This window comes from Metopolophium dirhodum, chromosome 8, assembly GCF_019925205.1.
Source record: "Metopolophium dirhodum isolate CAU chromosome 8, ASM1992520v1, whole genome shotgun sequence".
NCBI classification, from domain to species: Eukaryota; Metazoa; Arthropoda; class Insecta; order Hemiptera; family Aphididae; genus Metopolophium; species Metopolophium dirhodum.
This window is the reverse complement of record NC_083567.1, coordinates 32,957,657-32,971,604: the sequence shown is the minus strand read 5'-3', so window position 1 is coordinate 32,971,604 and position 13,948 is coordinate 32,957,657. Positions and strand designations below refer to the sequence as shown.

At 27.4% G+C, this 13,948-nt stretch overlaps 1 protein-coding gene across 1 annotated transcript; it reads left to right on the top strand.

Annotated features, from left to right (window-relative positions):
- Positions 1 to 5,834: 5,834 nt before the first annotated feature.
- LOC132950075 (stress-induced-phosphoprotein 1) lies at positions 5,835 to 13,028 on the top strand. Its single transcript, XM_061021292.1, has 11 exons — positions 5,835 to 6,081; positions 6,268 to 6,477; positions 6,548 to 6,825; positions 8,069 to 8,255; positions 8,943 to 9,069; positions 9,966 to 10,108; positions 10,170 to 10,347; positions 11,634 to 11,795; positions 11,876 to 11,979; positions 12,044 to 12,207; positions 12,281 to 13,028. The coding sequence occupies exons 1-11, from the start codon at positions 6,079 to 6,081 to the stop codon at positions 12,351 to 12,353; spliced, it is 1,629 nt and encodes a 542-aa protein (XP_060877275.1). The 5' UTR covers positions 5,835 to 6,078; the 3' UTR covers positions 12,354 to 13,028.
- Positions 13,029 to 13,948: the final 920 nt, after the last annotated feature.

Here is a 13,948-nt window from a genome sequence, read left to right as displayed (position 1 = left end):
AAATTACTATTTTATATTTTTTTATATATAGTATTTTATAAAAATAATGTAACTATAAAATATAATATTAAAATTTTTCTTCTACTCTGTAGTGTTGCAAATTCTAGAATTACTTGGTTTAAAGTATTACATATTTTAAACTATCTATTTTTGCACATTTTGAGTAGGTTAGGTTAACTCTGATTAATACATAGGTCATAGGTTTTTCCGGCCATAATTAAAATAATATAAAAGTTTAAAACAAATATAATAATAAATAAATAATCAACATTCAACAGCGGTGAATAGTGACAACCACGGACTAAGATATCTTAGTCCGTGGTGACAACTAAGAGAAATAATACGTAATCAGTAATCACATTGGCATCATTCACAAATACTGTGGCTCGAAACGCTCAAGTTTGTTGACTAATAACTATCTAGTAGGTACCTAATAAGACAATAAGTAATAACTAGGGATGAGAAGTTATAGGAGCTGAAATAGACAAAATATGCATGCAAATATGCAAGGAAAAATTATGATATATGCATAAAAAATTTAAAAATATGCAAAAAATATATTATAATATGCAATTTTTTCCATAAATAAAAACATGTTTAAAATAAATTAATATAAATAATATTCCATTAAATTTGTTTCTATTAAAATATAAATAATTTTTAACTGAGTGATAAAATAATTAATATAAGTAAGTGTATTGAATATTGATTATATATTGATAGTCAGGTGATTTAATCTAAAAAAATAAAAATGCAATTTTATAAATTATAAGTTTTGTAATATACTAATATATTTGTTAATAATTTTTCAAACCTGTAAATTTGTTGCATTGAACCACCAGTTTTTTAAATATTTTCGACATCCAATCTCCGACGATTATCCGAAAGAATATTTTTGTATCGTGAAAAACTTCTTTCCACATCAGCTGATGTTATGGGGGCATACTTGAAGTAAATAAGATCATTTCCGGTTAAGTCTTCTGGCAATTCGTCCATAGAGGTGATTTCTCCATTTATTATTAGTTATTACTAATAACTAATAAGTAATAATTCATTATTGTGTTGTAAAATAGCAGGCCGCACACGATAGCAAAATACGGGGCGTATTATTATAAAGTAACTGATGTCTATTAACATAATCTCAACAAATTTGGGAACTGTTATTAGGTATATTAATAATTATTGATCGCTGATAAGTGATAACTATATTGCTATAAATACATTGGTTGGTTGTTTGAATAATAAATTTCAAACAGCATATACTATATATTATTTAATACTATTATACTAAATTATATTATAAAATACTGTTATTAAAATAATTAAAATTATAAAATTTTAATAATTCACAAGTAAACAAATTTCTGACCACAACATTTTGGCGGCCCCAAAATACCGGCGCCCGGGGCAGTTGTACCCAGCGCCTCCCCCCCTAAATGCGGCCCTGGTGATACCTGCTTATCAACGTCTAGCCGAGTGCCGAGGAGTGTGGTGGCGTGGAAAGTGTATGTAAACCGCGCAAATTAAAACCGACGCGCTCTTGGATAAGTCGCGCGGCACCAATTTTCCTTTGGCGGGGTACAGAGACCGACAATTTTCGGGAAGAGACGCTCATACAAACTTTGCCGCCCAACACCAATCAGACTGCGCGTCAATAGTCAACGTTTTTTTATTATATTTTAATTTTAAAGCGAGTGATGAGTATTTTAAAATTGTAAATTGTCTGTACATCTTAAAATATTTAAACTTTCACCATATGTTTTTTCTATCATTCCTATACTTGATGACATTTTATATTATACCAAGTATATTTGATGATATTATTGTGAGTAAAGTAATTTATATATAACCTATTTACGTGGAGCCTTGTTATACATTTTCAATCCTTAGCTATAAAAGTTGAACATTTTATAAATTTTTAACTATACAAAATAATTATTAAATTTTGTCAAAATTTGAACTTTAAATGTTTATAAAAAAAAATTGTGCCTATGTATTTTTAATGTTTTTCAACTGCTATTGTAATAATTTATCAGGAGCCTTGCATTAAATTTTCACGCTTTTTTACCCAACAAATAAAATTTTATTAATATTAATAGAAAAAAAACTAAAAAAATTGAAAACTGACAATGTCCGTAAACAGCTCAAAAAGAGTCAAATTATTTTATAAATTTTATGGTGTATAGAAAATGCTAATATAAACATTCAGTGAAATTTTCAAGTATCTACAGTCATTCGTTTTTTAATTACAACAAAATAAGAAAATCGTTACATATAATAAATCGAGTGAATATCAAAAAAAATGTTGACTTCTCAACTCAAAATAATTTGATAATTTTCGCAATATTTCCGTATTTTGTCAAGATTTAAACTTTAAATGCTTATAAATAAAAACTGTGACTAAGGATTTTTAATATTTTTAAAATATCATTGTAAAAATATAGTATAGGAGCCTTGTATTAAATTTTCAAGCTTTTTTACCCTACAAATAAAGTTTTATTGACATCCATAGAAAAAAATACTAATAAAATTGGAAACTGAAAATGTTCCTAAACAGATCAAAACAAATTAAAATATTTTATCGTGTATAGAAAATGCAAATATAAACAACCAGTGAAAATGTCATGTATATACGTTCATTTGTTTTAGAGTTACACCAAAAACCAAAATCGATTTTTTCGAAAACAGATTTTGCGTAAAAATTCCCGTTTTTCCTTAATTTTTCTTTTGTTTTTCACGGCGCTTTTGAAAACTACTGGGAAATTTTTACTTTGTACCCCAAAATTACCAACTAGATTCACTTTCCTATCAGAAAAAATATACTGTTGTTGAAGAAAATCTAAGCATTTTTACTGTCCTTAATGGTAATGACAGACACAAAAATAAAAAAATATAAAAAAACACATCATTGTAAAATTAATACATTCATCGTTTCACTCAGAATCTAAATTGTACTTGTTATATAAACTAACAAAATTAAAATTTGAATTTTTCTGTAAACAGCTCAAAATATGGATAGAAATTGAAAATATAAACATTCAGTTAAATTTTTATGTAGGTATTTACAGTTATTCGTTATTGAATAACAACAAAATAAGCAAATCGCTGCATGATAAATCGATTGAATATCCAATGTTTTAAAAATATGAACTTCAAACGCTCATAAAAAATTAATTTGATTTCATAAAAGACAAATGTTTGCCTTAAAAATTTTTTTACAATATTAGGTTTTGATTGGGTATTTGGGTACTTGAAATTTTCACCAAATGTTAAAATTGCCATTTTCTATGTACGGTAATATTTTCAAATAATTTTGACTCTTTTTGAGCTATTTTATAGCTATAAGACATTTTTATTATTTTTTGACTTAAAAACATGTCTACCGGAAAGTCAAATTAAATTTTTTTGATGGTTCAAAGTTTAAATTTTTACAACATTTTGTTGAAAATGGATTTTGGCCAGTAATTTTTATTTTGCTTATCCCGGCGCTTGTCGCTTCCGAAAACTATTGAGAATTTTAAATGTTGACCTCCCGGATGTACCAACTATAGATTCACTTTCCCATCAAACAAGATACTGTTGAAGAAAATCGAAGAAGAATTTCTGCAACTCTGCCCTAAACGGTGATGACAGACACAAAAATAATAAAAACACACATCATTGTAAAATCAAAACATTCATCGTTCCGCTCAGTACCTAAAAGGTTATTCTGTATTCAATATGCAGATGTCCTGGTTTCGTAATTTCAAAATCTAGTCACCCTATTTTATATCATGTAGCGATTTTAGTTGTAATTAAAAAAAATAACTATAGATACATGACAATTTGACTGAATGTTTAAATTAGCATTTTCTATACACGATAAAATTTTGAAAATATTATGACTTGTTTTGAGCTGTTTTTGGACAATTTCAAATTTCAACTTTTTTAGTTTTTTTTTTTACAATTGTTAATAAAATTTTATTTGTTGGGTAAAAATGCGTAAAAATTGAATACAAGGCTCCTGATATACTGTTACATTAGCTATTGAAAAATATTAAAAATACATAAGCACAATTTTTTATGAGCATTTAAAATTTGACTTTTGACAAAATTTAAAATTATTTTCTAGTTGAAAATGTATAAAATATGTTCAACCTTTATACCTAAGGATTGAAATTTAAAACAAGGTTCCACGTAAATTAAATAGGTTATATATAAATTACTTTTTTCACAATAATATCATCAAATATACTTAGTAATATCATACGCTGTCTGACCTTCTTCGCTCAGAATCTTTTTTCTTATACAATGATATTTTATCATTGAATTCAAATTTAACACCATCCATTACAGAGACCCACTCGTAACCTACTGTACAACAGAGCGACACCCACTTGCCCACCTTTTTTATTAATCTTGATAAAATTCTATGGTCAACACAGACAATGGGAGTGAGGGGGATACGCCACTGGTTGCATAAATGTAGCACAATTATTATTGTAGCACGAATGTACGATCACAGAATGTGACGTATTTGCCGTGTAGTGCCTAATAATAAAATATCGTAGTATTATGTCATGGCAGTAGTAGTATGTAGCAGTTGTTGTGTTACTCCATTTAGTCAAAGAATAATAATAATAATAATAATAGTATGTTCTGTTCAGTGGCGTATTTAGGAATTTGTCATGAGGAGGGTCCAGATAAATTTTAGAAAACAGAGCCGCGGTGGGCAAAGCCTCCATACCACTCAATTACTCTTTATTAAATAAATATACCATATTTATAAGACGTTATAACATTTTTGAGTTTTTAATTATTAAATAATAATAATATATGTACAAAACAAATTTTAAAAAGCGGGTAAGTGGATGTTGCTCTGTTGTACAGTAGGTTACAAGTGGGTCAATCTATAATGGATTGTATTAAACTTGAATTCAATGATATAATATCATTGTATAAGAAAAACGATTCTGAGCGGAGACGGTTTGCCAGTCTGGATATTTTATATTGTTATTATTTATTATAGCCTGTAAGTTGATTTGTGAATAGTGATAAACAAAGCGTTAGAAATTAAAATCCCATTTTTAGGTGGTTTTTCCCGTACCATTAAATAATTATTGAGAAAATTAAAAAATGACCTCCCTAAAGTACCTTGATCCAATTTGCTTAAAGATAAGGTACTTGTATTGAAATCAAAGCACTCCTTCTGGTAGAAGTTTTTGATACCTACAAGATAAAAAAAAAAAATAATAAACACCATTGTAAAACCACTAGCTTTATCGCTCCGCCCAGAATTTGCTCAAGGTTTGAAGTTTTTAAGGTTGAAAAAGATCTCTCTGGTAGATTCGGCAATGTTCAAAACTACAAAATATTAGAATTAAAAAATTAACTCGGTTTTTTTAAACCCTTTTCGGTACTAAACTCATAATAAAAAAAAATCACGATATCAATTGAAAATGTTGATAACTGGAGCTTCGAAATTTTTTTACAAAATCCTTCGTATCTTATGATAAAATTTGTTTTTCTTAATCATGTAAAAACACAACATTTAACATGTACGAGACACGAGTCAACGGTGGAGGGGGGGGGGGTCCGGACCCCCTGGACCCTCCCGTAAATACGCCACTGGTTTCGTTGGTTATTATTATTATTATTATTTTACGCAGTGGACCATTACAGATATTAGGAGCTGAACACTGTGCACATAGTTGATAGTTCCACACCCTGCATGCGCATGCGCAAACCAATAACTATCGCAGTGATCCGCTCGTCAAATATTCACTGTAAATTCACTGTTGAACTGTCAAAACGTTGGTACCACTGCCCGGTGATTGTTTTTCTTGAATCTCGATTCTCGACACTTCTAGAATATTCTTCCACTTCGATTGTTTAGAATTCGAGTCCGAATCATTTTGGTTTTTCAAATCATTTAAAGTTGCAACGTTTCCTCGTGTGCTGTGATTCAGAACTGCGTTATATTAAGATAGTATTTACCAAGCTATTTAATAATTATAGTTTCTATAAAGTTTCATATTCAAAATTCATAGTTAATTACGTTTTTAAATCGAATCAACTGAAACAACTATCTTTTAAATTATGGTAAGCATAATCGTTGTTAATTAAATTAAACTTACCCACAAATTAAAAATTGTGTTTAAAATATTACTTTATTTACAAACAAATTGACAATAATTATATATTTATAATGGGTATAACTACATTATTAAAAAAAATAAATATCCATTTTGGCTCATACATGTGGTTAAACCATTTTTATCGTTTAAGGCGCTGGATTTGAAAGATAAAGGTAATGCTGCCTTGGCAATTGGAAATTATGAACAAGCTATTGAGCATTACACGCAAGCTATTGAGCTAGATCCCAACAACCATGTACTTTTTAGTAATAGATCTGCCGCGTTTGCAAAGCAAGGCAAATACCAAAATGCGTTGGAAGATGCTGAAAAGACCGTGTCCTTAAAACCTGATTGGCCCAAAGTATGTCAAACTAAATATTATTATTTATAATGGTTAATTTTAACAATTATTTTTTTTAAAATTATGTTAGGGATATTCAAGAAAAGGAACAGCCTTGTCATTTTTGGGCCGTAAAGATGATGCTGCCAAAGCATATGGAGATGGTTTAAAGTTTGACCCTACTAATCAGCAGTTGCTTGATGGCTTGAGAGAAGTGAAACAATCTCAACCTTCTTTTGGAGGCAATAATATGTTTCCAACAGAAAGTTTTTTGAAACTCGCACAGGATCCTAGAACTAAGGATTTGATTAATGACCAGCAGTTCATGAGTCTACTAATGGAATGCCAGAAAGACCCCCAAAAGTTAATGTGAGTTGATGTAATTAACTATATGATACCCTAATATTGATAATAATAGTTTTGGGATTTAAACATCCTAATCACTCATTCCCATTAAACTATGTATTATTAATATTCTAAGAGCAACAGTAATTTCAACTTTTTGTGGAGTGCACAGCTAGTATTTTGCTTATAATCAAATACCTAACCTTTTTTTAAAACTAAATTCTTTTATAGACTATCTGTTATGGAGCTAAACATTAAGCTTAATTGTTAAATGTATAACCTAATTTAATATCATCTTAATCCATCAATGGTATTATACTCTAGTCAGAATAAGAACATACCGCATTGCAACTGGGCTTGAAGCTGCCAAAACGTCTGGTGGCCGATTTGTTAATTAATCGGTAATAGTCAATATCAAATATGTATGGGGATAGATGCGCAAACAATGACGTGTTTTGTCCGACGTCTGTTCTTATTCTAAGTAGAATGTAGTGTTGGCATTTTGAAGGGTAGTTATAATAAGATTCACTCATAAAAATTTTTGGTATATAGTATATTGTATATACATAACAGCGTATACAGTATTAAACAATCACTAATAATTGGTAGGTAGGTCTACATAGAAACAAAAAAATAGATTTTAATTTTGTGTTCCTATTTTATTTAAATAATTCACTGGAAAAACAAAACAACTGTAAGTGTGTTGCTAACACATTACTATTGATTATACATAGGTAGGTAATCACTAATCAATAACAATCCCATAATATTATACATAGTAGTATTACCTACAACAGGTGAAAGTATTATTATATATGTTTATATAGTTCCATTATGTGTTTTGTTCCAAGAATTTCCGACTTCTGTTAAAATTTATGATATTCATCATGGTTTTCATCTTCTTCCTAACACTAAACACCAGTAAATAAAACAATACAATGTATATTATATTGTAGTAGTGTACATAGTATAAAGCTTATTCAACTTTTAATCTTATGAAAAGATACTGAATACTTTGTTAATACTTTGATAATACTATAAGCTACTAAATAATTTGTTTAATAATTACAACAAAATTAATTCTTAAATTGGTTAACATATTATTGATTTGTTATTTATCTGAAAAAGTATTTTTACTAATTGAGTAATTATTATTGGTTGTATTTATGGTTTAGAACTAAATTATCTATGGTTAATTATTGAAGCATTGTATATAACATGATCACTGATCAGTATTATTTTTTAATTTACAATTTTCCAATTATAGCATGAATATGCAAGATCCTAGAATATCAGCTGCATTAAGTGTAATGATGGGTATTAATTTAATGGGAGAAGATGATAAAATGGATACTGAACCATCACCACCACCTCCTCCAAAACAAAAAAGGGAACCAACACCTCCACCTCCGGAAAAATCCGAAGATGAAACTTTAACCGAAGAACAAAAAGAGGTAATAATGATATAATTTAAGCATTTATCTTCAAAGGTTAAAACTTTTGTAGAGTATGGATTCTATCATCACACAAATAGGTAAAAATTAGTAATTTGTAGTATTTTTTTTTGAATTTTTTTTGAATTGAAAGATTTTTTTTATTATTTGAAAAACACAAATTATACAAAGTATTTAGAAATAATAAAAAAATTACCTACACCTTTAAGCTAAGCTTGTGGTGGTGCAGGGAGTAACAATAAACATCATTTTCTAGTAATTTAATTCGAAATACGTAACAAAAAAAAAAAATAATAACAAATATTGTAATATAAACAAACAAAAATACTCTATATAAATACTGTACTTAAGATAAAGTATTAGTTATAAAATTACTGTAAAACAAGAAAAGCAGGGCTATTAAAAAGTTAATCCTGGAAAATTGTTTAATTAGGATATTATGATATAATCTATATTTATTTTTGGTACCTATTATTATAACAATTAGAAAATAGTGATAGTGTATTAGATCATTTACATCATAAAATTAGTTATAATTTATAAAGCATTAATACTCCATATATACCTATAATATTTTTAACTATTTATAGTATACACTTATATTGTATTTTTTAATTTTGACACAAGTGTGCAACTATCATCTGGCACTTTTTATTTTTTTTTAGTTGTATATGCTTTTTTGTTTAGGCTAAAAAAGAAAAAGACTTGGGTAATGAAGAATACAAACAGAAAAACTTTGAAGCCGCTCTTGTACATTACAATAAAGCTATTGAATTAGAACCTACAAACATGACATTTTACAACAATGTTGCTGGTAAGATGCTCCAATTAATAAAAATATATTTTTAAAATCTCAGCACATTTTTAATTTTACACCTTAATATATTTATGTAATCTAAACTCTAAAGTGGTAGTTTATACTACAGTACATTGTAGCACTGTGATTTTTCAACTGTTATAGTTTTGAAGTATGAAAGACATTATTTCATACATCTAAGATAGGTTCATACATGATAGCGACAAGCCAACAACATACTTACTAACATAATTATAATAAAATAAAATTTCAAATATTATAAAAAACATTTATCCTTTGTGCATAAATAGATCACATACTATATTTATCTAAATTTAAGATAATTGTTATAGAGAAACATAATTTTTTTTAGAATTTTTGCTGCTTAGTGGCGGGGCAATAACAATTAAGGATTTGTTTTTTTGAAACTCAATCAATATTCTACATTGCTTGTGTGTTGGTCACAATTTTGTGAACATGTTACTCAGTTACTGTACCTATGTTATTAGTTTGTCAGTAATATACAAACATGATAAGCTATTGGTCAATATGACCACAATTTATAATATTTTTTTTCTTTAAACAGTTAAATAAATACATTTGTAACCATATTATGTAGTTAACTTTAATAACATTTTTAAAATATAATATATTGAAGATAAACTACCTAAATCTGTAAATAATGTCCGTATGCGTAGTCAATTTATGTGACACACACATTGACTATGCAATATGCATATAGACATTCATGATTTATAAAAAAATTAATATATAGTATATGTGTGATTATTTCGACCATGGTGCGATTAGCTAGGTTTCAATCTGAAATGTAAATCAACAGTTGTTTACATTGTAAATTAAAATATCCATAATTACTGACTTTGTATTAATGTTTATCTTTTAAATTTGTATAGCTGTTTACTTTGAACAAAAAGAATATAAGAAATGCATTGATCAATGTGAAAAAGCAGTTGAAGTAGGACGAGAAAATAGAGCAGATTTCAAATTAATTGCCAAAGCTTTTTCTAGAATTGGAAATGCTTATAAAAAACTTGAGGTTAGAATTTCTTAATCTTTCATCTATATTTTTCAATACTTTATATTACTTTTATATTTAGGACTACAAAAGTGCAAAAACATATTTTCAAAAATCAATGTCAGAACACAGAACTCCAGAAGTAAGGACCATTATTTCTGAACTAGAGAAAAAAATAAAAGAACAAGATCGCAAAGCATATGTGGACCCAGTAAAAGCTGAAGAAGCTAAAGAAAAAGGAAATGAATTTTTCAATAAAGGTAATTATTTCATAGTTGTATGATACGTTAAGGGGTACTGCAATCATTACACAAAAATATAATATTTATACCTTTTTGCCTGAAAAACCGGACTTTGTTTAGACACATTTTAATTTTAAAAATGGATTTTGATTTATCAACAAAGTAACTGTTTTAGTTTGAACAATTTTTAATATATTTGTTTTTTTTAACTGTAATATTAATTAATAAAAAAAATGGTATTTTATTAAAATATACTACATAGGAATTGGCTGGTACTACATCTTGGTTCAAACAAATAATTATCATGATTATTTCTTGGTACGGGTTTTTTATGGTCCACCATTTGACGTTTTTGAAAGATGTTGTGAAGATACTGTGATAAGCCTTTAACTCACTTATAAATGATTAATTAACTAGACTAATCTATCCCAGAATTAATCTTGTTAATTGATCAGAATATGTATTCAAGACTAAAATCTGTCTAATCACAATTCTACAACCTTCAGTCTTTATAGTATTATATTTTTATATAGTTTTGAGTGGTTTGAAAATAATGACCATGTGCTGTTTGTACAGAAGTGGCTTAATTATAAATAAACTGTTAATACATATCATAATATGAGCGATACAATTTTCAATTTGGACTTGGAAAGCTAATATTTATTTACTGTTCATACACTGACAAGATTTCATCAAAATACCAAAAAATTACATTTTTCTTAAAACATAGTCACCTGAAATCTTTATATGACAGTAGTTAGAAGCAGCATGTTAATTTTATGAGTTAGAAGCCTGACAACATTATGCTTAATTAGAATAGTTTGATTTTATCTCTGTAAAAATATTTGAGTTTATTAGTCTTTTTAGGTACATTGTGGCAATACATTTTTCATATTTCAATTAATGATAAGTAAAAATCTTGTTTTTATTTCTCAAATATTGATTATTGGGTCGTTTTTTATTTTTAAGGAGATGAAAATTATTCAAAAATCAACCTAGTATAAAACCATTGATCTCAAATATAAAAATAGAATATAAAAATCTGATTATTCTAATTTTTTTTTTTTATTGAACTTAAGCCCAGGGCCATTATTCATTAGCTATTATAATTATAATAATTGCTTATAGAATATTCTTTAAAAAGGGTACCCTTCTAACTCCCTTATTACTTAAATAATAGTGTAAAATATTTGTACAGGTAACAATGTAACATTGAATATAATATATAATACTTCAATAGTTTTATTTTCATATTATGATCTGTGGTAAAAAAAAACGGTAGACATAATTCATTTTTTTTTAAGGTCAATTTGCTGACGCGGTTAAATTTTATAGTGAAGCAATTATGCGTAACCCCGATGAACCTAAATATTATAGTAATCGAGCTGCTTGCTATACAAAATTAGCTGCTTTTGATCTTGGGTTAAAAGACTGTGAAAAATGTGTGGAATTGGATCCAAAATTCTGTAAGCATATTTTATTATAAATAATAAAAATATTAAATTTTATAATTATGATTGCATTTTATTTTTATACTTTATTATAGTAAAAGGATGGATAAGAAAAGGTAAAATTTTACAAGGTATGCAACAATCTTCTAAAGCATTAACAGCATATCAAAAAGCGTTGGAAATAGATTCATCTAACACTGTAAGTTAATGGATTTGATTTGATCAATTCATGTTTATAATATTATTTACAAATATTATTGTAGGAAGCCTTGGAAGGTTACCGGTCATGTTCTATAGCTGCAAATTCAGATCCTGAAGAAATGCGCAAGCGTGCGATGTCTGATCCCGAAGTTCAAGATATTATTAGAGACCCTGCAATGCGCCTTATACTTGAACAAATGCAAAATGACCCTAAAGCTTTAAGCGAGTAAGTGAATTAATAGTAAATAATACGTACGTATTTTGTACTTAAATTAATATTTTATTTTTTTATTTTTTAGTCATTTGAAAAATCCAGATATTGCTAGTAAAATCCAAAAATTGATAGAGTCTGGATTAATTGCCATTCGTTAAATTTAGAAATAATGGTCATGTTTGTTCATCTTACACTACTTTAATTGCTTTTTTTTTATAAAATTATATTATATTTTTGAAGTGTCTTTCCAATAATATAATATACAGTTAGGTAATGATGATAATTAAATTACAATATATGAAATATGTGACTTACATGTCTTAAATTATATTATTAGGGTTATTTTAATACTGTTTAAAATATTTTTCAACTTTTATATGATGTTTTAAATGTATTGTAAACTTAGTGTTGATTTATATTAATACCAAAAATATGCTATAGATTACACAATTGCCTCGACTCAAATAAAAATTATGAACTATGAAGTTAATCATTTAAAAATATGAATAGTGAATACTGAACCCAATTATTATAGATAATACTGCAACTTCTTGAATTTTGTTAAGCGTAATAATATTAGTAAAGTAAGTATGATATAATTACTCTTAAAATTAAAAAAAAAGATAATATGTATTTAAATACATTTATATTTTGTTCAAAACAGATATTTTTAAGTCATGAAATTCATCTTAAAGACAAATATGTCTTAATACTTAACAGTATTACATTTTTTAATAATTCTACTCCTAATGAGAATTTGTAAAATTATTATTTATTTATTTTTAGTTAATATGTGATGGTTATTTTATGATAATATATCATATTATTTTTTACATTTTGCTTCTATACATAATATGTATTCAGGTATACATGGATGTGAAAAAGATTTATTATTTAATAAATCTAAATACATGTAAATTAAACACTAAATGATAAATCATTGGACCATTTTATGATATTACATATTATATATATATGGTAGGTTAGGCTAGTGAAATAAATTTACCTAAAAAATATTATTTAATTTGGTGTTTCACAAGAAAATTGTAGACACGGAATATGGAAACTGTAATAGCTTTATTCTTTTTTTTTTTTTTTTATTAAAATAATGATATTTACAATCTGTGTTTACATCACAATAGGTAAATTAGATAATTTATGTATAATATTTAACTTGAATAATTTGAAGAGGGAGGCCAACCAGTGCCGGAACCCAACGTGAGTTTATTTTAGATTAACAAATCTCTGAAATATTTTCTTTTGAGCCTATGGATGGGGTTTACGGGTTGGGTAGATGAGATTTGTGATATTAATGGGTTAGCATGGGAAGGTAGTTTGAAGTAGAAGGATCTGTAATGTTTGGTGGCTAATTGGTCAACTGAATCAATTTTTAGGTCAGAGTGTAGTGAAGAGTTGGAAACAAACCAAGGAGCAGACGTTATCATACGAAGGGTAATGGACTGGAATGCTTGTATCACGCGAATTTGGGACGGCTTAGCACAGCCCCAAATTTGGATTGCATATGTCCATATTGGACGTAAGAGAGATTTATACATTTTAAGTTTGGTGTGCACTGGTAGTTTTGACTTTAAGATCGGACGAAGTAGGTGAAGGCGGCTGTTGAGTGTTTTTCTTTTTTGTTTAAGGTGTGGCCCCCAGGTTAATCTTTTATCAATGGTAATTCCGAGATATTTGACATTTGAAGATGATGGTATTTGAGTACCTTGAAAGCTTTATTCTTAAATTTTTATCC

What these genes read in the sequence shown, in the direction of transcription:
- LOC132950075 (XM_061021292.1), top strand. An exon ending in AAAGACCCCCAAAAGTTAAT is followed by an intron (nt 6,826 to 8,068) that starts GTGAGTTGATGT and finishes TTCCAATTATAG; the next exon opens with CATGAATATGCAAGATCCTA. An exon ending in GGAATTGGATCCAAAATTCT is followed by an intron (nt 11,796 to 11,875) that starts GTAAGCATATTT and finishes ACTTTATTATAG; the next exon opens with TAAAAGGATGGATAAGAAAA.